Source organism: Agelaius tricolor, unplaced genomic scaffold, assembly GCF_023055355.1.
Source record: "Agelaius tricolor isolate 1412-34295 unplaced genomic scaffold, bAgeTri1.0.p SCAF_3, whole genome shotgun sequence".
NCBI classification, from domain to species: Eukaryota; Metazoa; Chordata; class Aves; order Passeriformes; family Icteridae; genus Agelaius; species Agelaius tricolor.
The window spans coordinates 36704221-36725494 of record NW_027269263.1 but is presented as its reverse complement, the minus strand read 5'-3'; the positions used below and the strand labels follow the sequence as shown (position 1 = coordinate 36725494).

General features: G+C 38.9%; 1 protein-coding gene across 3 annotated transcripts in view; it reads left to right on the top strand.

Annotated features, from left to right (window-relative positions):
* Positions 1-21274, top strand: part of MSRB3 (methionine sulfoxide reductase B3) — an 82110-nt gene that overhangs the window by 41116 nt on the left and 19720 nt on the right. For all 3 annotated transcript variants that reach the window (XM_071423494.1, XM_071423493.1, XM_071423495.1), the window contains exon 5: positions 6424-6452. In XM_071423494.1, the coding sequence (XP_071279595.1) occupies positions 6424-6452 (29 nt within the window). The remainder of the gene's footprint in view (positions 1-6423; positions 6453-21274) is intronic.

Sequence of the window (21274 nt, the reverse complement as noted above, 5' to 3'; positions counted from 1 at the left end):
GTTATCTGTCTAGGAGAGCCCATATGACATCAATGATATGGTTTCTCTAGTAAGATCCAAAAGAACCACCTGAGCAACTTCATCTGTCTTCACTGTCTCTTCATTTCCTTGGAAGACTGTCAATCCCAGGAGTTTATACTTAATGCCATTTGTTTGAAGTAAGTTGGTTCTCACCAGTGTAGGGATCAACAAATTGTCTAGGTTGGAAAAGACTTTTAAGATCATTGCGTCCAACTGTTCATCCAGCACTGCCAAGCCCACCACTAAACCACGTTTCCAAGTGCCATATCTACACATCTTTTAAATACTTTCCGGCCTGGTGACCCAAACACCTCCCTGGGCAGTCTGTTCCTGTGCTTGACAATGCTTTCCACGAAGAAATTTTACTAATGTTCCATCAAAACCTCCTCTGGTACAACTTAAAGCCATTTCCTCTCATTCTGTTGCTTGTTACTTGGGAGAAGAGCTCAACACCCACCTGGCTACACCCTTCTTTCAGGTAGTTTTAGAGAGTGATAGGGCTGTCCCTCAGCACCCTTTTTGTGCTCCAGATCCTTCACCAGCTTCCATATCCTTCTCTGGACACACTCCACCACCTCACCTGTAGTTCTTCTTGTGGGGGGCCCAAACTGAACAGGAGATACAGCCTCACCAGTGCTGAGTACCAGAGATGATCCTTGCACAGATTTTGATTCTACCATCCTTGTATGGATACTGATTCTAGTATGAATTTCATTGCTATTTTCAGTGTAAAAGTACAACATATTCTTTGTAAACTTTTAAGTCTGATATATTTTTTCCCTTGTTTGAAATTTACTCTGCTTTGTATTGACTGTTCATCAGTCACTCTGCTTGGAAGAAGTAATTTTCAGCTGGTTTTAACCTCCTTTATGCTTTAGTATGTGCACGTATGTACCTCAAGTAAAAATCAGGTAGGGTGGATTGTTATGGATTATGACTGCAGAAGGTATATATTTCTATATTTATCTGTTTATAGCTTTCACATTAAAGACATTCTGTTTCTCTGGACTGAACTCACCCAGAGACTACTCCTCACCATCACTGCAGGTATAAAATGACATGTAGATGTGGCACTTAGCAACAAAGTTTAGTGGTGAACTTGGCAGTTCTTGATTAATGGTTGGACCTTTAATGATCTTAAAAGTATTGTCCAACCTAAATAATTCTCTGACATTAAAATACTCATTTTGAATTTGGCTTTTCATCATTATGCAGAACAAAATTTATCACATCATCTGTCAATAGTGAATTTTTTTCTTTAACCAGGCTTGTTAAGGAACTAATACAGTGTAATGCTGACTCCATGTCAATCCTTCTGTAATAATAAAACTATATCATTTAATCTATTTGACAATTTCAGCCAAAGTTTTCAGGAAAGTAGTTATTAAACCTCAAAGATATATTAAGTCCTTAAAGCAATAAGAAAATCAGGAAAAAGAGCATACTCAAGTTCTCTTTGAGGAGAGGCCTGAACAAGAGTTCAACTATATTACTAGAATATAGCAGATAAAATTATTGTAAATAATATATATTATTGTATTATAATGAGAATCCACATGAGGGTTGAAGAGAGATAGGCTCTTTCTGTTTGGTTCTTAAAGCTTGGGGACTTCTCAAATTCCCTGATGGTGCAGGTCTTATAAATTCCTAAGTAGTTACATCAGGTATTTATTTTTACATTGGAATACTGCTGCAATTTTCTTCCTGGAACCTTGACTTTCAGGAGCTTCCAGAAGCTATTTGGAGCTTCACCTCATGAGTATGATCAGTGACTGCTTTCCAGGTTATGGTTTACATTTTCAGAAGGGTTATGTTTATACTTAACAAAATGGACATAAGTCTCTTCTCTGGCCCTAGAGTCAAGTGACAAGACATGGCTTGTGTTTTTAACATCAACTCCTTACTCTGATACTGAGTGACCTGGTTCATTCTGCTTTTGGGGAATGGTCCCTGGCCTGAGCCTCCCCTGCAGTTTGCCTAGGTCCTGTCTAGGGTTCTCATCAGCATGATAAGGGCCAATGCAGCATCCAGGAATATGTTCACAACTGAGCATTCCTGTCCTGGCCTTCTTTATGCTAGCAATGCTGCAGCAGGAACACAGATACTGCAGCTAGGTATATTCTGTACCACTGGGAGGCAAACATGGGGGAGAGAGGATTGATTGTGTCCTAATCAGTCACCTGGACCAGGACATGGGCTGGCTTGGATTGCATCAGGAGCCTGCTAAGCCATCATCCCTTCAGCAAACTGCCCATGCCAATATGGAATAAAATTCTTTGAAAATCAAATACCAAAGGTGTAAGGAGAGAAGACAAAACACTCTCACAATGTATAGTATGTCACATGTATAGTATTCTCAATCATGTTGATAATTCCTTTAAGTATACATGGTACAATCATTAATACTAACACTATTGCAAACAACATGGTAACTCTCTGGACTAGAATATTTTTTAACTATAGGCTAGTTCATTTAGTACATGTCCATTTTCCTTTAAATATGATCCTACAATGATGCATCATCTTTATGACTGTAACAGATCTTTATCAAAGTCCTTTTCAGAGAGAAGTAGGATATTGAACGTCTGCCCCTACCAATGTTCTGTTTAGCACAGTTGAAACACAGCCTTGCAAAGGAGCAGCCTGGTATAAACTGCTAATGCAAAGGCCTAGAAAGCCAAGGGGAATAAATGACTTCTTCCATCTTAAAATGCAAGGATCAGAACTGCAGAGTACTTTCTGAGAGAGTTGTGGGACTTCCAAAGTCTGTTCCCTATGTTCCCCCAACAAAACCTATAAAAACCTGTTAAATACTTCATCATGAAAGGTAAAAGGAAAGGCAGTTCTAACACAACAGCAGAGGTTCTGCAGTAAGTCCTCTTCCCTCTCTCTTTGACAAAGGCCTGTTTCCCTGGCAAGTAGTAGATCTGTGTTAACTTCAGCTCTAGTGTGTCTGTTGACACTCTAATTTGTGGCACTGAACAACTGCAGTTTAGTCATACCTAGTAAGTAGTTTAAAATTCAGACTATAGGAACACATGATGATTATCATTACTCCATTTCTCACTCTTTCTTTGTACTTGTCAGTCTGCAGGTCTGGTATATGACGTCTGTTAGAAAAAACAGGTAGAAACCCTGCACCTCTTTGCAGTACAGATGAAATGACTATCATATATTTTGTTGTTTGTGTTTGACTTAGTTATTCCTGGGATCTTTGCAAGTATTGCAGCAGCTTGTGCTTAGCTAAATCTTTCCAGTAGTTCACCATTTCCTTGCATATTGTGTGTCGGTAGCTGAGTCTACTTAACATTTGTATTGCCATGTGTTGTGTGTAGTTGAGCCATATCAAAGTTGGAAATGAAAAGCACTTTATAAATACCCTCTTGTTCCTCTTTATGCATATAGACTCCTTTCCAAAGGTATTTATGAATGATTACCTGGCTTTCAGAATACTCCTTTATAAGAGACAGAAGTAGAGAAAATATGCAGAAAGCTATTATCTGTTAATTTGGGGGTGGGAGGGTGGGGCATGGTGTTGGGGTGATCCCCTCTGGTTGTGATAAATGATAAGAGACAATTTGTATAGTCAGGACCTGGCTATGTAATGTGCATCTTGCCTGGTAGGATGCTTATGTTGGGTATCAGAGTATGTACTATGATAACAAACAATGTACTGAGGAGTTTTTTCCTTCTAGTTAATGTAGTTTTAAAAGTATAAAGGAGTCAGAGTCAATATTTTTGTGTGTAGCAGAACGTCCCTTTGGAATGTACTTTCAACATTTAATTTTTTCCTATTTAATGGCCATATTTTAGTTGAGCATTTTTAACACCTATGTGCAATTAGTTTCTGACATTTTGTCTAACGTGCTGTTGAGAAGCAGATATAAATCCTGGAAGAAGGGAAAAATGCTGCTTTCAATAAAATGGCTGTAAGCTTTATCATTCTTTCAAGTAGCCAAGGTGATGGTGTTCTTGCAGAGTGTTTCTCACACATTTGCCACTTGTTGCTTATTTACAATGCTAAAGATGCTTCATTATTTTCCTCCACTTTTTCTGTGCCTTATTCAGATCTCTAACAGTTTCTATAATATTGTGTCCTAAATTTTACATGGTTTTCCCAAGGGGAAATGGTGACCATAACACAGGTGACCCTCCTCCTCTTGATGGCTCCTAGTACTACCTCCCATGTTGCGTTTTCTTTCATAACTATTCTGCTGTTACCAGACAAAGTTCGATTCATTTATCACCCCCATATCAGTTTTCTGATGTGTTGTCCAGTAATTTATGACTGTTTGGAGCTTTGGTACTAATTACAGTGCCCAGTGACCCCTGTGACCCTCCTCCCCATGCACGCTCTGCCACCTTGGCCCTTGGGCCAGTTTGTTGAAGCCACAAATTGCAGTGCATATGTCCATAACAAGGCATTCAGGCTGAGAGCAAGAGCTCTCTTTGACCCACTAATAGGGAGTATCTACAATTTAGGCAACGAGAAGTTGATTGTGCAGACAAACAGATGCTGAGGGTACGATTCGTACGTTGTGTCTGACTATGTAGGTAGTGAGGTGTTGCAGATATTGTGATGAGCAAGAGAGAATAGTGCAGGCAGGTATACAGCAGCTTGAGGAGAATATTGTAAATGAAACACTGACTAAGTAGCTTTAATTCCAACTCAGTGGAATTTCCCCCAGGTTACCACATTTCACAGGGTGGGACCTTCATCCTGCTGGTGTAAATACCAATTGAATTATACTGCCAAACTGAGCAGGGCTGGTGCCCTGGGCAGTTACTGCTGCTGATATTTGTGAAGGCATGTCAGCAACGTGCTTTCTTTGTTCAGTGCTTTTGGTGGTACTAAAAATATTAATTATGAAGATATGTCTTTTCCCTCTCACCTTTTCATTTCCTGAGAGTTATATTTAAGATAAAATATTGTGAGCACTGGAGGAAGGTCCAGAATGAGCAGGATGGGACAAGAGAGTTGTTTCCTTTCTGATGACTTTAATAGTGTGAACTTGTTAATTTTTCAAATTATAATTGATTTTATATTTATTTGCTGTAGCATAGATATTTGGTATACAATTACAATGTGAGTTATATAAAAATATAGAGTGCATGTAACAGCATGTAGAAGCTTATAAAATAAAAGTTGAAAATAAATCTGCAATTAGTTTTTGAGCTTCAGTCATTTATTGCCTAAAAAAGAAGGACTGTAACTTCCCAAAAATACATTCCTTCCTTGATGCAATGTAGAAGGATCCAACATTGTACTTCCTCCTTAGAATTTCTGGGGAAATGCATTTTGCTGCCAACGTAACATGCTTTAACAGGTCTCCCGCTGGTCAGACCTTGTGTCCTGCTGTGACAGCCATGACCATGTGTGCAACTGATTGTTAGTGGGCGATATAAATCTGATTGGAACATGCCTGTTAATTGGTTTGAGAGCTCAATATAGACAATGCTGTCTTGTAGCAGATTGTGTGGATAGCCCTAGTCATAGGGTTAATTCTGCTTGACAGCACATCAGCAGCATCTTGAGTAATTACCCAACTTAAGTTTTCCCACAGTTGAAATGAGACCTTCAAAGGCTTCTACATTTACAAGTATTATTAACCAATATCTGAAACATGATGTTCCCACAAGGGCTAATTTTTTCTTCCTTTTATTAAATATACAGGTTATAGGGTTCATTTGCTAAGAGCTAAGCCCTTAGAAGAAAACACTACTTGTTAGGGAGAGAAAAATCTGCAGTGCACGACCAAAGCTAATGGTGCATAATGCACACATCATTGTCTTTTTGCAAAGACATTAAAACAAGTTAAAATTTGGGTCTGGCTCCCTTCCTCTCTCCCACCCCCTACTTTCCACTTTTAAGAAAATCAAACCACTTACTCCTATGTGCAGAATGAGTAAATTGAAGACACACACAAACAAAAACCTCCTAGGATGTTGCACAATTAAGTACAGATCATTGGATACAATACATATGACATTAATGAAATGGTATCTGCTTCAAAAATAGATTGGAAACATCCATGAATGAGTTAAATCCTCCTAATGACTTTTCAAAAATGAAAATGAACGGAAACTATTTAATTCATACAAACAACTGTATGCTATGTTTCACAGTATATAATTTAATCCTAATTCAAATTTATATTTTATTTTCTTCAGTTAGTGATCTGCCTTTCAAAATATCTTCTTTGTAACTATAGCATATAAAACAGTAAAATATTAAAGATAATAGTCATTATTTGGGTTCAAATGCCTTTGAATGCATTAAATGTTAATGTACAGAGTTAGTCTGGTTAAAGATGGTATTTGCTGGAGGGATCAGTCTGACAAATGGCTTTTATGGCATAAAGCAGCTCTTGTAACTTACGATCTTTTTATTTTCTTTTTCAGGTCAGAAACAAAGTTTGACTCCAATTCAGGTATGTTTACATTTACAGTGTTTTACTGAATGTACACTATTCAGGTTAATCTCAAAAGAGTAGTTTATCAGTTCAAGTTCAGCTTAGTTTTAAACAAACTGGGGTAGGTCAGCCTTAAAAAGGATCTTCATTTCTCACCCTCTGAAAACAGCATTGTTACTGTGAAACATTTGCTTTCATTCCTTTCATTAGTTCCGGTCTCTTTACATTTTCCCAAAAGATGATAGAGAAGATGTATCTTACAACAGGCTTTAATTGATCCAGAAAAATTGTAATACAAATAAATGATAATACAGACTAAATCAAATGGAGGATTGAAGTTTGAAAATGATCACTGCAATAGAGCAAATGTTTTTCTTCCTGGTGGACAAAAACATTTCGTGGGAATTTGAAGTCAGTGCAGCCTCTCTGTCAGGAAACAGATGATTTGTCATCAAATCTTCATGACAGATGCAGGTACACAATGCATGCCAGACCAGTCTGTAGAGCTCAACTGAGGAGGATTACCAAAAGGCAGTCTCTCCCAAGATGTCTTTTTAAAGAATTGTAATGTGTTGTAGGAACTTGGAGGGAAGTGAAGGTCAGTCTAACAGGTTAATGTATATCTAACAAGACAAAAAACACAGGACAGCAAACAGGGGAGCAGCTGGAGGCAAAACCAGATATCCTAATACCAGACTGTTACTTATTCAGCTCACTATTCCTAGGTGTTCCTTAAAGTTAAACAGTAATAAATTAAAAATAGGCTATTGTCCTGAAGCTAGGTGAAATGTCCATTGCTTGAAAAGGTAAATCAAAATACATTTTTTGTTAAGATGGAAAAATCTGTTCTAAACAGGAAACCTGATATTATTATGGAAATTTTGGTTTTAGACTAATGTTATCATCTATATAGTTTGCTTAATGCAGTGATTATAACTGCTTATAATGTTATGAATTTTACAATGTCTATTAATGAGGTTGTTTGTGGAATAGTAAGTTTCCTTTTATCCCAGTTCCTTTATTCCAATGGGCTTGAAATATGAGGCATTACGTTGCTTTTTCTTTCTACATTGGATTTTATCTTTGGAACTATATGGAAGTGAAATCTACAGCAGGAAGCATTTAAATAGCCAGTGCCTACATCTTGTACACTTGTGTCATCTTGCTCCTATTATGATTTTAGTCTGTGTGTTTGGGGTTACTTGCTTTAAATATTTCTTGAATAAACTCTATGCTAAGATTGATTTTTGGATCTTGACAAAACAGACGGATTGCACAAGGGACAGCTTCACACATTTTCTGCCACTACCCCCTTTATTTTAGTGCAGTTACCAAAACTAGGGTGTGGAGCAGAATGTCACATGTCTGCTTTTCTACTAAAGGAAAAATGCTCTCTGCAGAGCTTCAATTTGCTTGGTGGCTTAAGCTGCAAGTAGTTTTCTGCCTCTCTTTTGAAGCAGTTCTCCTGTTAAGACACACTGTTCTGCCTGCCACTCCCTTGGCAGCAAAGGCAGGGGCATGGCTTTTCCGAAGCTAGTGGTAAAAGTTTGCCACTATTGCAGCTGTGGTGTGGGCCTGCTCAGCACATGTCACCAGTGTGACATGTGCTTTTCTGCCCTGGGCTCCTGGTCCCATTTTAATCTTTGCCCCAAACCCTGTACTTGGAACAGAGAACTACTAAGGTTTAACACCTCGGTCTCATCAGTGCTGTGTCTCTTGGCACAGGTTTCAAGGGTATCTTGGTTGTAAAGATACCCTTAACAACCCAGGGTAGATGTTAAAACCAAGCAACACCAAGGCTCAAAATCCCCTTATCATTGTGAGAGGTACAGCTGCCTTCTCTTCACAGGAAGAGCACTCAATTCTTCCACCAAGAAGCTGATCCTGACAGTCAGATGGCACAAGGACTCTAAGTTTCTCTTTTGTTCCCAATATGTAAGAGCAGAGGAGAAGTGAAGATACTGGCAACATCTGGTTTTGTTTCCCTACCAAAGAATTTGCTATAACTTTCCCAAAGCAGACAATAATCCCAGACCTCCTGCTGAGTGAATGCACCCTGTACTCAAGGTGCATGGGCGATGGCATCCTTGTAAAAAAAACCCCTTCTTTTGTGTGTGGGGCTGCAGTGCCCTGTGTAGCACCATGTTCTGCATTACACAGGCCTTTGAAAAGTGTCAGTGTAGTGTTGGTTTAAAAAGGGCTGCTAGCATCTGAGTCTGTATTTATGCAGCCTCAAGATTCTTGGAGACATCTTAAGGTATTTTCACATCCCTCATTTCTTTTTGAATTCCCTAGACTGTCATTTCTAAGTAAAGTAATGATCCCACAAACTGGAACAAACATGCTTTGTTCCCATTTATCTTATGTTACTCAAAACATTTCAAGTGTTGAACATGAGAATGAGGTAATTTTATTATAGAATACATTTTTTTCCCTAGGGAGTTGTTCCACAACTATTGCTTGCTCTAAATTAACCCCAGTGTTAATTCCAGTTAACTTGCAAGTCGAGATATGCCCTTAATAAACATTTATCAATGCTTATTGTACTTGTCTTTCCTAGAAATATTTGTGAAGCATTGAAAAATTAAAAGAAGTATTTCTGAAGCAAGTACAAAGTCAGAAATACAGCATTTAAAGTACCCAGTAGGCTCACTGCAAATGTAACCCTGAAAATGTTGTTCAACACTGAAATATTAGACAAACATTGTCAAAAGAAGATTAATTGGAACTTGAGCATTAACTTAAAAGAAGGCTGCAAAATTCCTACGGTGATGATCAGGATTTATCATGCAAATAACTATAACATCTGTAGGGGACACACATTCTTCATATCATGACTAACAGCTCCATCTGAGAAACTTCTTTTTCTCTGCTGACTCTTTATAAGTCTACAGCTGGCAGGATCTCTGTCTCAGAGACCATGGGGTTAGCTTCACGCTGTTACAAGATCTTATAAATGAAACAGTTTTGCTTTCCTGTCATAATATGATGAATTCTACTGGTACCGAAAATAGATTTTTTTCTAACAAAGTACTTGAAAGCAAAAATGGTTGTAGGAAAAATACTTCTTTTTCCTCACAATTTGTTAGAGAACAATGTAAACCACCAAAAATCCCACAGGTGAAACAATTTTGTTCTTATTATCAGTATTTTAGTGTTTAAAATGCTTATTGTGCTATGTGCTTGGTTAGAAGATTTCAGAATTTAAGAATATAAGAATTATATTGGAATAATTAATGAAATTAATTTGATAAATGATAAATAGATTTTTGTTTTTTTAAAATTTAGAGTAAATAGGTCTTCAGGGTGCTGTTCCCTAACAGGATAAAACTGTAGGTCTCAAAAGCTGTTGCTGAACACTTTAAATCCCACCTTAGTAATATCAAAAATAATCTAAGAAAACTACCTCAGCATGCCCCCTAGTCACCAGGGAATGGTAATGGTGAATTTCCTACTGCCCACTGGGAGGGCTGGAATTTTCCTGGGGCATCTCCTGTACTATTTGCTGCATCCTGCATCCACTGTGGAGGTGAGATGTGATATTCAAGTTAGAGTGTTCACAGTGAAATCACGGGCAAAAAAATTCCATTTTGTTCTGTGATAAAAGGAAAGGACAAATTCATGGACAATATGCAAGGACTCCAGTGGAGTCTTTCTTGTGTAGCTGTCACTCAGACCATGGAATGTAGAAAGTCAGAGAGCACAGGGTGCAAGAGGGACAGTCAGGGAAGCACCATGCTGTTAAGACATATCTGTGCACTGAAGAAAAAGGGTGCCCAAGGACACACAGTGCCTTCAGCTGTGTCCATCATCTGCTGTGCCAGCTTCACACTCGTCTCAAAAAAGAGACATATCTCCAAGACCTGTTCTTCTGTCTCCCTGCTTCTACATATCAAATAAAATGTAAAGATAATGTATGTGATTTATGCCACTGTTTGTGTCAATAAACAAAAAAAAATTTGGAAACATTCCAATTAGTATCAGAAATTAAGATATAATAGCTGCCCATGCACCTAGAGGCTGTCCTGAGGGACAGCTACACATGATCTTTTGTTGGATTCCTACTGCCCCAGCAGTCAAATACAAAGCAAGTCAAGGAGCCCCCAACAGTTCCTGGAATTTCTTTTGCCTGCCTTGTCTGGACTCACAGTGTCAGCCAGGGACTCTGAAGGTCATTTCTTCTCTCAGCACATTACATTTTCCACCATGTCTTCAGCACTGCACAGTGCTGCTACCTCTATATCCCCATCATGTTTCCCATCCTTTCCTTTCTTGTGTTTACTGGCATCTTCCCTTTAATGTGGCCACTACAAGTACAAACTTGCAAGGCTACATGATTCAGCACAGGTGCTAGAGAACAGATGAACAAAATTATAAGGCTGGAGGTGATCAGATGTTTTCCTCTCACAAATTCCTCTTGGCTACATTTCCAGATGTTCTGCAACAGGCTTTCCAAACTCTCTGTATCAGCCCTGATTTCCCTTAGCCTGTCATCAGTCCCCTTGTATGAAAATCATCAGTACAACTATTAAGAGTATAAGGAATCCTCTGCCCAAGTAAGAGAGAAATGGATACAAAAAGGCATTTTGAAAGTGAGTAATTTTCACTGACCTTTACTACCAGGGAAACACAAAAGAAATGTAACTTGCCTAAAACCTTAGGCTGACAAAGCAGCAAGGTACTTAATAAAAACATGCATTGATCTAACTCATCAAATATTTAAATACAGATTAAGAAATAAGTTCCTAAATTTTATTGATGTCAGCTTCTCCACCCATGTTGTGTTAGAGCTGTTCTTAATTTCTTCTTAGGAAGGCTAAGTAGTTTCAGAAACAGGGAGAAGTGATATTTGGTGTTCTTAACAAAATCATGCTGGCAAGTTCAACAGTCATCCTATAATCAGAGCATTTGATTTAAAAGTATTAAAAGATCTCTTGCAGCAAAGTGGCAAAATAAACTGTGATACTGAAGAACAGGGATGCTCCAGAGCTTTTTGGATGAGGTAAATGACCTCTTCAGGTTCTCTTTCAACTAAGAGGAATGATTTCCTTCTCTCTGGCCACCACCAGCTTAGATTCTTGAAAATGTGCATGAGCTGGCACAGAGAGATGGTGGGAGACAGTTACTGCAAAACCAGGAACAGCAGCTCAGATTATCTTGTCATTACTTGTCAGTGCTACTTTGTTCTTGGCATTAACAACTATTCACGCAGGGTGTTGTGGATGCAATGGCTGAGGAGCATGTCCAGTTGTATTTGTTCAGCAGCAAAATGAGCATTTAGTCAGATGCAAACTGAACCATCTGGTGAATGTTTCAGGGCCATGCCCTGATGTGGATAATACTCCTGGCTTGGAGTATTAGATGGCTGGGACATCCCAGGGAACTATGTGCTGATGAGTGATAACTGATAATCACTTGTTCCTGAATCACTTGTAAAGCTCAGCATCATTTCAGTTGTGACAATCTGGAGGTGTTTGGCACTGCTGTGACCAGGACTGAGCTCAAAGGAAATCTAGAGATGTGTGAAACCATTGGGACAAGCACCACACTGCCAGCCTCATCAGCCTCTGGAAACGAGGAGAGGGTGAGACAATGGCATTCAGTGGACACCCTGCTGGAACCCCCACACACTATGTGTCAGATGGCTCTTGGGACTTCAACAGCTTATCTATGGGATAAGCTGCAGCCACACACCAGGCAGAGGACCATGAGGGTGTTTTCTGCCTGTGCACCTTGATGAATTTAACAGGACAGGATCCTTATGGTCAATGTGTTCACTCTTGTTCTCACTGTTTTCTCACTACCACAAACTGCATTTTCCTGTTTTGGATTTAGGCAATGTTTCATTAAGCACAATATCTTTTGTGGCTGCGTGCATGTTGTCCAAAATAGCCCATCTTCTGTTTTGGTTAGCATGGTTTATGAGGTTGTGAATTTGAATGAGATGCAAGGTATTTTTATTTCTTCCCTCTGGATTTGTTAAAGGAAAAAGAAACTTAACATCTTGTTTGTACAAGATGATGAGAATGATATCGTACGGTATTACTTGAAACTGGAATAAATTTGTTATTGGAAAAAAAAATGAGACTGCACAAACTAGCTATGTGATAATTATTAATGACAGAAGATTCAATAAAGATTAAAATATTTAATGTTTTTCTTTCATTGATGTAGTGCTGTAAATTTATGACCATTAAGAAACCATATGAAAGATCTGTCAGCTTTTGCTATTTCACATTTTAGTCTCTTATCAAAACTGATTTCAGTTTTTGTAGTACTAATAGTAAAGGGAAAAATGCAAGCTGCTTTTAATCAAACTGGAATGTTCAGTGATCACCATCACAATCTTTAGTGTTGATCTGAGTATGAAGCAAAAAAGATTAACTTGTCTTTTGTTGACTTAATTTAGTGGCAACCACAGCCTTTAAGATGTAATGGTAGACAAGTTTGTGTCATACCAATGCAACTGCCACTGTACATGTGAGCAGCCATCTGTTTAGAATTAAGTCCTTAGTCAAAACACCAATGAGGTCTAATGCTGCCAGTTTAAGTTAGACACAATTTGCACTGAGTTTTGTATGAGTGAGGGCATCACAGTCAGGTCTAATGCCACACAACAATGGATTTGGTTACAAGACCTGAAAGCATTTCTGAAAGGAAAGAATCGTAGCCCTCTGTGATTGGATCAGGAGTCTTACCAACCTTGCTTTCCACTGGGGGTGAGTTACCATGTATTGTTTTGTACATAGTTGTCTTACCCGCTTATTGTTCTTTACAAAGTGGTCCCAACCTTTTCATCAGCCATGGTCCAGATGTCTGAGCAATCTTAGACTGTATACTCCAATCCAAACACTGTGCCTATTGAGATCACAGAATCAATATTCACAGTGTTTGATTGTTGTGAATAAAACTGAAGCACCTAATTTAGCACTAATCTTTTCTTTACGAGCTGTAGCAATGGAGGTGCTTTCATTTTCTGCATAATATCCCTTTTCAGGTTATGTCTGTGTCTGGCTCTCACGCAATCCCTGTGTGTCTGTCGAGAAGCGTTAGCGTTTCATTTGGAGGGGTATTTTACACTACCTACTACCATGTCGATGGAGTGGGATCATCTCAGCTAACTGTGACTATCAACCTTAACATAGCCCTCTGAGCTTCATCTCAAGTCAGTTGGAAGAGGTTAACATCCTCAAATGAGTTCATCCCTTCTGCTGGAGAAGTCTGTTTCAGGGCTCACTGAATCACCCTTTTGAGTGTCCATCAATTTTAGAGTTAGGCATGTAACTTTGATGGTTAAAGTCACAATAGATTATCACTGGACTGAATGTACCAAAAGTTGGGGATGAGTGGATGGGATCCTCAAGTAATTTTCCATGTCTGATGCTGTGGAGGCTTAGTAGGATAAAAATCATAAATTTGAGAGAACTACACAACTGCTCCCAAGTTCTTCAGCTGGGTGTCAGTAAACCTCTTGTACACAGAGCTTTTGTAGAGTATATTCATGAGAAAGATAAGTTTAGCTTAGTGATTATTTTAGTTCTGTTTCTCTTTGTATGCATTTTTATTTCCCTTTTTAAATCTCACCTTTCCTAAAGAAACCCAAATCTGCTTATGTGTCTCCAGTAATGGTGACCCTAGAGAATTGCTGCATTTTTATAACTTTTTCTTAAATTATGAGTAAGAATTGTCAGATGTGAAAAAGCTGGTAAAGTATGTTTTGCAAATTCATCATTCACCAGTGTTCATCCGTTTACAGGCAAGAAAAGAAATATGTAACTCAAAGAGATATGGCCTAAGGACAATAAGAGTGAATAAAAAATGTATCATATTCCATCTAGCTTCACTCAGGGCCCAAATATTAAACTGGTCTTTGGCATGTTTCAGAAAGCATGTGAAATTTTTGAAAAGCTTAGTAGGAAGAGATTTTGGTGATTTTAAGGCACTACTGAGAAACTTTTCGAAAGTCAAAGTCTTTTATTCTGTTAACTGCTCTAACCAAGCTAAGGAATAAACAATAAATGTAGATATTAAAACTGAAGGGTATTTTTGAAAAATTAACATTTAAAACCAAAATCATTCTGGTTTTGTCTCTTACTTTTCAAGGAGGTGGTCATGAGAACTGAATTTCCGTGTTTATATTCTCATTTTAAAAGTGTTTACCTTAAGATTTATGGATTTTGAAAGTCTCATATACTCACTTCCCTACTATTATCTCCCCTTCAGTCAGTGATTTTTTTCCCTGTCACGCACACTAGAAGGGATTTAAATGGAGTTCCAGGAATACTGAATCAAAGAGGAGTGGGATTTGAAATGTCAATGCTTAGCACTGATAGAATATCTGGAAACCAATTAAGACATATTTAGGTTGAAGAGTGGCAAAAAATGTTCTTGTGAATAAAAAAATCTGCTGCATAAAGCATTAGGGTTCTTGAAACAACTTTAAAATGCAAGAAAGGAAGATACAGTGTTTCACTGGAATGAAAACACTCCCTGCTTTCAAGTATAGTAAGAAAAACCTGAATGAAAGACTACTGTCAGAACTGTCCTTTAGGTCATGATGGTATTAAGACTGTGGCAAACTGAATTTACATTGGTCATCATTTACACTGTTAACTGGTGGAGAAGAGAATTACAGGAGCACCCTTTTTCAATAATTCTATTTTCTTTATTATCTGCATGTGTGACTCTTCCCTGGCCCCACAATGACAACATATCTCAGGTGTACCTGTATCTGTATTGTTGTGGCAGTATGATTAAACAAGGCAGCATTTTGTTGCTGAAGCTCAGCACAATGCTGAAATCCTGCAGCCAGCAGCTGCTTTCGCTCCTTTGGTTCTAGGCATCACAGTATAGACCATACAAAAAGTAAGCCTCACTCCTAAAAAGCAAAGAAATATACATAGTAGAACTGTAATCTTAAGTCCCTTGCTCTAGTTTTTGAAAAAGTAATTCATTTAATGATACATTTATGTTAGTTTTCATGTTCCCCTTGCTTGCTCACGTCAGGAAGGTCCCTTCCAAAGAATGTGCTCCTGGCCAGGATGTGTAACACACCAGTTAGACTGCCCGGTGGACATGGCCCTTCCTGGGCTCTGATTTCTGGGAGGAGGGAGAGGGTACCTGGCCACCTTTACTTGACCACCTTCCCACCTCCTGTGAACACTATACACCAGTCCAAGTTTGGGACCTGTGTCATCACTTACCTTTTGGTATGGCACCCAGAGTGGCCAGGCAGCTTGACTGTACTTGGTGGCAGTGAGGACACGGAGCTTCATCCAAATGCCCACGGCCTTCAGATGATCAGGACAGAGATGGACCATACAGAGACTCTGTCCATCCCTGCAGCCTCCACCTTCCTTCCCACAGCAAAAATGGCTATTGGGAAACTTCAGAAGCTCAAACTCATGAGATATATCCTGCCACTTTGCCTCTGGGAATGTTTCTTCTTATCCACAAAATGATTGAGCTTTAATGGGTTTCTCATAATTTGTACAAGCACTAACAGTATATTTCTTTCACTCCTCTGCCAATAGTTCCTGCATGTTTTTTAGTTTTCATAAACTGTCTTGTCCAGTGCCAGGGTTAAACCTCACACAGATGGAGATGGACAGTAATACTAAAATGCCTAAGTAATCAAATGTGTTGCAGCCTACAGTTCTGCTATAACATTTGGATGGGACTGTGTTACTTCAAATTTAGCACCATAAAGGTAGTCTCATAAAGAAGCTGAAAGAATAAGGCAAAATGTTCATTGAATTCATGGAGATTAATAGATGTAGGGCATGCAGTGTCATCTTCACTGCAATGCAAAGAATAAGATTATCTAAGCTATGCAGACATTCTACCTTTCATTCAGGCTGTATTTACATAAACTTACCACCCATATCTCATTAGTTCAATGATATGGTTTATTTGTGCAGGTCTGTTTTAGAACTAATGAATAATGGAGAATTACAGTTACAGCAGTGATAGTGGGTACTTAAAACATTCAAAGCAAGAGTGAAGAACGTCACCCTCTCAGGAAACAAACTGATACTTACTGAAGCTTATGCAAATATTTAAATGATCTGATAAAGATCAGTGAAGAAAAAAAATAACAAAAATAGTTGCATGGAATGAGCACAGGAAAGCAGATCATTAAACACAGGGAAAGTAGAAAGATATGCTAGTACAAAGCTACATATTAAATTATTGCTTGTCCTGCTCACCCAGTTTTCATATTCAGACGGATGCAAGGTCTTTGCTATATGTTCTTACTGTAGAAAGAGGTTAAATGTTCAAACAGAGGATGCTAAGGTTAGTCCCAGAGGGTGGGGTAGCCAGAGCTAGAACTGTGAGATTTTTTTATTTGGGCACTAAACAAGTATATGCAAACTAGGCTGGGGACTTGTGTATCCAGGCAAGTTTGTTTTAAGTTGGTAATCTGAAGGAAAATATTTTGGCTTTTTTCCTATATATTGAACTGGGGCAGGATATGTGCCACTCAGATTTTTTAACATACGTTGATATTGGAAAGGAAACATTTCAAGCAAAGACTTGCACTATATGCTTGCAAAATGAAGAGTGGAAAACAGTTGAGCTGTTTGATTTTTATTCAAATTCTCTAACTTTTCCAGTTTTTACAAAAATTAATTTAAAAATTAAAAATTATTTTTGCAAAATTTAAGATTTTTCAGAAAGTTTTCGAGACACCTAAAGGCTCTGGTTTAAGGCACTATTATTATAGTAGAAAGAAACTAAAACCAAATTCCCAAACCTGGCATCAACTTAAAACTCAGGCCCCATTTATTTGGATGCTTAACAACTGGCACCCACAGGTTGGTTTCCTAGATTGCACAATCATCCAGCTGTGACAGCCTTTCTTTTGTGTTCTGCTCTGGTACAATGCAATTGAACCCCTCTGTGACCTCTGGGAATGCCAACAATAGAGATGATCAGTCATTGCACAAACAGCTCTCCAAAGGGTGATCACTTTGCTTCGGGCCTTTCTAGAAAGCAATTCAATTTTGCAAGTATTTTAGACTTAATATTTCTCAGGGTGTAGATTAAAAAATGTGTTAAGAATAGCAATGTGAAACAAATACTACACCTAGTGAGAGTAGTGCTGAACACTGAAAAATAAAGGTTGAACACTGGAAATTTTGCTATTGAGGCTTCTTGCTTCTCCTCACTCCACCTCCTCCCTCAAAAATACACCAATGGGATGGTGCCTTGTGCAAATACAGCACCATCTTGTTTCATGCCAAAAAGCTTCAATGAGGGTTAAGGTGAGGCTCTGAAGCTGATGTCAGAAAAGGCCTGTACAGGTCATTAAGCTGCCTGCAGGGGAGGGAAGTATAAGGTCTGTTTCAGAACATGGGTCAGAGGTCCTCAGGTCCTCTAGTTCTTGCTCTGAAGCCAGGGGCTGCAAGCCTTGTTTGGGTTTTCAGTGAGCTGCTCTATGGGCTGCTGCTTGTGGCACGGGAACCAAGTCATTTGTCAGCCACTGACAGTGCTGTTGGGTCCGTTCTCTTCCTGCAGCAGTTTGGACAGTATTTTACTTTAGTTTCTTTACAGGAAGGAATCCTATTGAGAACACCTGAAGTGATACAATTTCAGCATGAGCATTTAAAACCATGGGTATACTTCAGCGTCCTGGGGAGCTGGGAAGAGGTTACAGTGCACATTAAAAAATTTTGGTGTGACTGCAAACCAGTCAGGGTACTAGAAACCCTTTACATTTCAGTGGGCTTAGAATAGTCCCTTTTAGGCAACTGAAAGCAGATATTTTTTCCTAAGGCTAAGAGTGCCCTGCAGCCAGAATACGTGTTTTTTTGCTTGCAGTCTCATGAAGACATGAAAGGTGCAGAGAGAAGAGCCAGCAACCTCTGGCATTCCAGTCCTTCCTGTCCCTGCAACTTCCATTGTTGCAATGCTGCTAAATCCCCTTTGAGCTCTCCGTAGTTATGTAAACAGAGAGTGTACTTGTGGGGAGTTATGAAGTATTTTCAAAAAAGTCTGAGTTTGTTGAACAGGGTTCGATCAGTACTGGAGTAGCTTGGTGTCAAAGGCGGTCAGACTTTGTTTTTCCTAAGATAGGGTTAGGAACTGACATACTGTAGCTTTTGAATTTGTCTTATCTGCTTTTTAAGAGCTCACACCATGCTTGGGGAATGAAAAGTACAGTGTATTTCAGTCCCTTTCCAGAAAAGTGCATCCACTGCTACCTGCTCACTTTGAAAAGATACAGGTAATTTAAGTTCTAAATTCACATTCTTTGCCTTTTGTAATGCTGAGACAGAGGAGATCTTTGGAACTAAAGGATTACAGGCTTATTTGAATTATAAAGGCACTGACCTCAAGCAGCCTTCTAGTCAAATCTGTTGTTTGTGTGGTCAGCTTATAATCATGTTTCTGTGATACTAGTGCACAGATGTAGTGTCAAAGCTGAGTTCAGAGGTTTAGTTTATTCTAACAGTACAATTTTTATCAGTCAGGGATATTACAGTAAGTCATCCTTGCACTCCTTGCCCTGTTTTCTCACCTTCCACCTCATGTTGCCTCCAATGCTTGTTTAACCTCATACTTAACTGATAGAGCTTGTTAGCCCAGAAAAGAAGTTGAATAATTTTGTTCTGGTTTAGTGAATTAAGCTTTCTTGCCACAAATGGATAAGCACCTGAGCTGGTGAACAGTGAGGAAGCAGCAGGACTAAGACAACTGAGGGCAGGGGAAAGAGAAGGGAAGAAGCTGATAGATGGTTTCAGCCACCCTATGACACCTAAGTCTGTCGTGTAAAGCTTCTCCACTTTGGATACAGAGTATTTGAAGTTCAGAACAGAAGGTTCCCATGCATCTCCATGGGACCTCCTGAGTAGCAGGTTACTTCCTTGAGTGTCTTTGGTGAAACACATCCCTATGAAAAAGTTTACTGCCAGCAAGTAAGCATTTCATGTACCTTTTGTTTAAAAATCAGCATTTTTAAATTGAAGATATCCTACTGAGCCCTTGTTAAGATTTTGTATTTTGCCTTCTCTGGTGAGAGTGTTTGTAGAACTTTCCTTTAAGAAGGAACCACAAACTCATCTCTCAAACCTGAACAAAGTCTCTGTACAGCTTCCTCCAAGAGCAAATCAAGGCTACAGCTCCTTGACTTCTCATTCCCAAGCACACTGTGCCTGAGAGGAAGCTCAAACACCCAGTTTGCTGCCTTTCTGAATGAAAAAGGAAAGAAAGAAGTAGTGTAAGAAAAATCTAATCAATAGAAGAAACAAAGTGGAAGGGCTGACAATGAGAAACAGTGCACATAGGGTATAAAAAGCATTAAATCAAATTAAAATCTCTACCTCCAGCCACTTTTTCAACTTAGGTATTTCTGCTTAATGTCTTGGTATGGATGATGCTTCTGCTGCCTAACTGCTGTTTTGTTAAGAATTCTTCCAGTCAAGCTTGCCCTACATGTATCTCCTCTCTTGCTTCATAGCAGAGTTATCCTGGCAGAAGTTTTGGTAGTAAGGAACCAAATAAACAACTGTGTGTATGAGGTGTTAGTCGACTTAACTTCAGTACGTTTAGAATACCTTGCAAACTCATTTGGCACCATTTATGCAAGGTTTCAGCAGTTTACTTTTGGAGTAAATATTAAAGTGAAATGAACTACAGCGCTCAAGTTTTGAATGTAGAGCATTATTTTACACCTCGTTAGGTCTATTTTTCCTACTAATACAGCCATGGCAATTGGACAAGCGAAAGACTGACGGGATGAACAAAGGCAGTGCTCCTTTCCGGAGTGCCAAATTCATCCTGTAAATGTGACATTAAAAAAAAAAAAAAGACCCCCACCCCAAACCACATGGCAGAAGTCAGGCCTGAAAAACCAAGAAAACCTGCACTACAGCAGTTTGCACAAGCTCCTGCATGTCTTTACCTAATGTTTTCAGACACTAGAAGGATCATATTTCCATGTGCAGCTAATTTGCTGTTTTACTTAGAAGGTTTTCTCAAGGATATACACAAAATAGTATAAATGTGGTAGGATGCTTTTCTGCTTTTGAAAATTTGAGAGGTTGAAAATAACTTGATCTTGATACTTAGCAAGGCCTTTATTAAGCTCTCTTAAGTAACAGCTCTTACACTTGTTTCAGGATCCACTGGTCCCAGCAAAAGCTTATGCTGCAACAGTTATGGTGGGGGGAACTGTCCCGAGCACATCTGATGTGCCCTGTCAGAATAATAGGGGCAGAAACTTATTCTTCCTCACAGCTTCACACAGGCAGCTGAGCCATGTCCAGAAGATTTAAGAGCCCTTTTTTAGGAATATCACACAGTGAATAGTTCAAGTGGTATCTCCCATCACTACCTGCATCTTGTGTCTGGCATCAGCTCAGAGTGAGTAAACCAGCAGAAGAAACAAGCCATAGTGTATGAACTGTTCCACACAAAACCATGCACAGCTTTCACAGATGCATCAATACTGTTGTAGATTTAGTGATACTCTAGTTTGATGTAATAATGACATGAATGCCCCTTGTTTTTTTCCCCTGTAGAATAAGCTTTGCAGTGCTACCACCCCTTCATATGCTGTTTTTTTTTTGCCTGCAAGACTAAGATGTAGCTGCTGATACAGGATTCTAAAAGGCTTGGGGGTAACGGAATGAATTAAACATTCCTCTTCCAGCTGCTGCTGTTCACAACACTTTTGACAGTTAAAGTACATCACACATTCTCTTGTCTGTTTAATATAAACAATTAGTATTTTAAATGGAGTCCAGAATCAACCCCAAATAGGAGGATCCAGACAGGCAATTCAGAGAGAAAACTAAGAAGTGTTCTAAATTTATATAAAAGTAGTTTGCAATCAG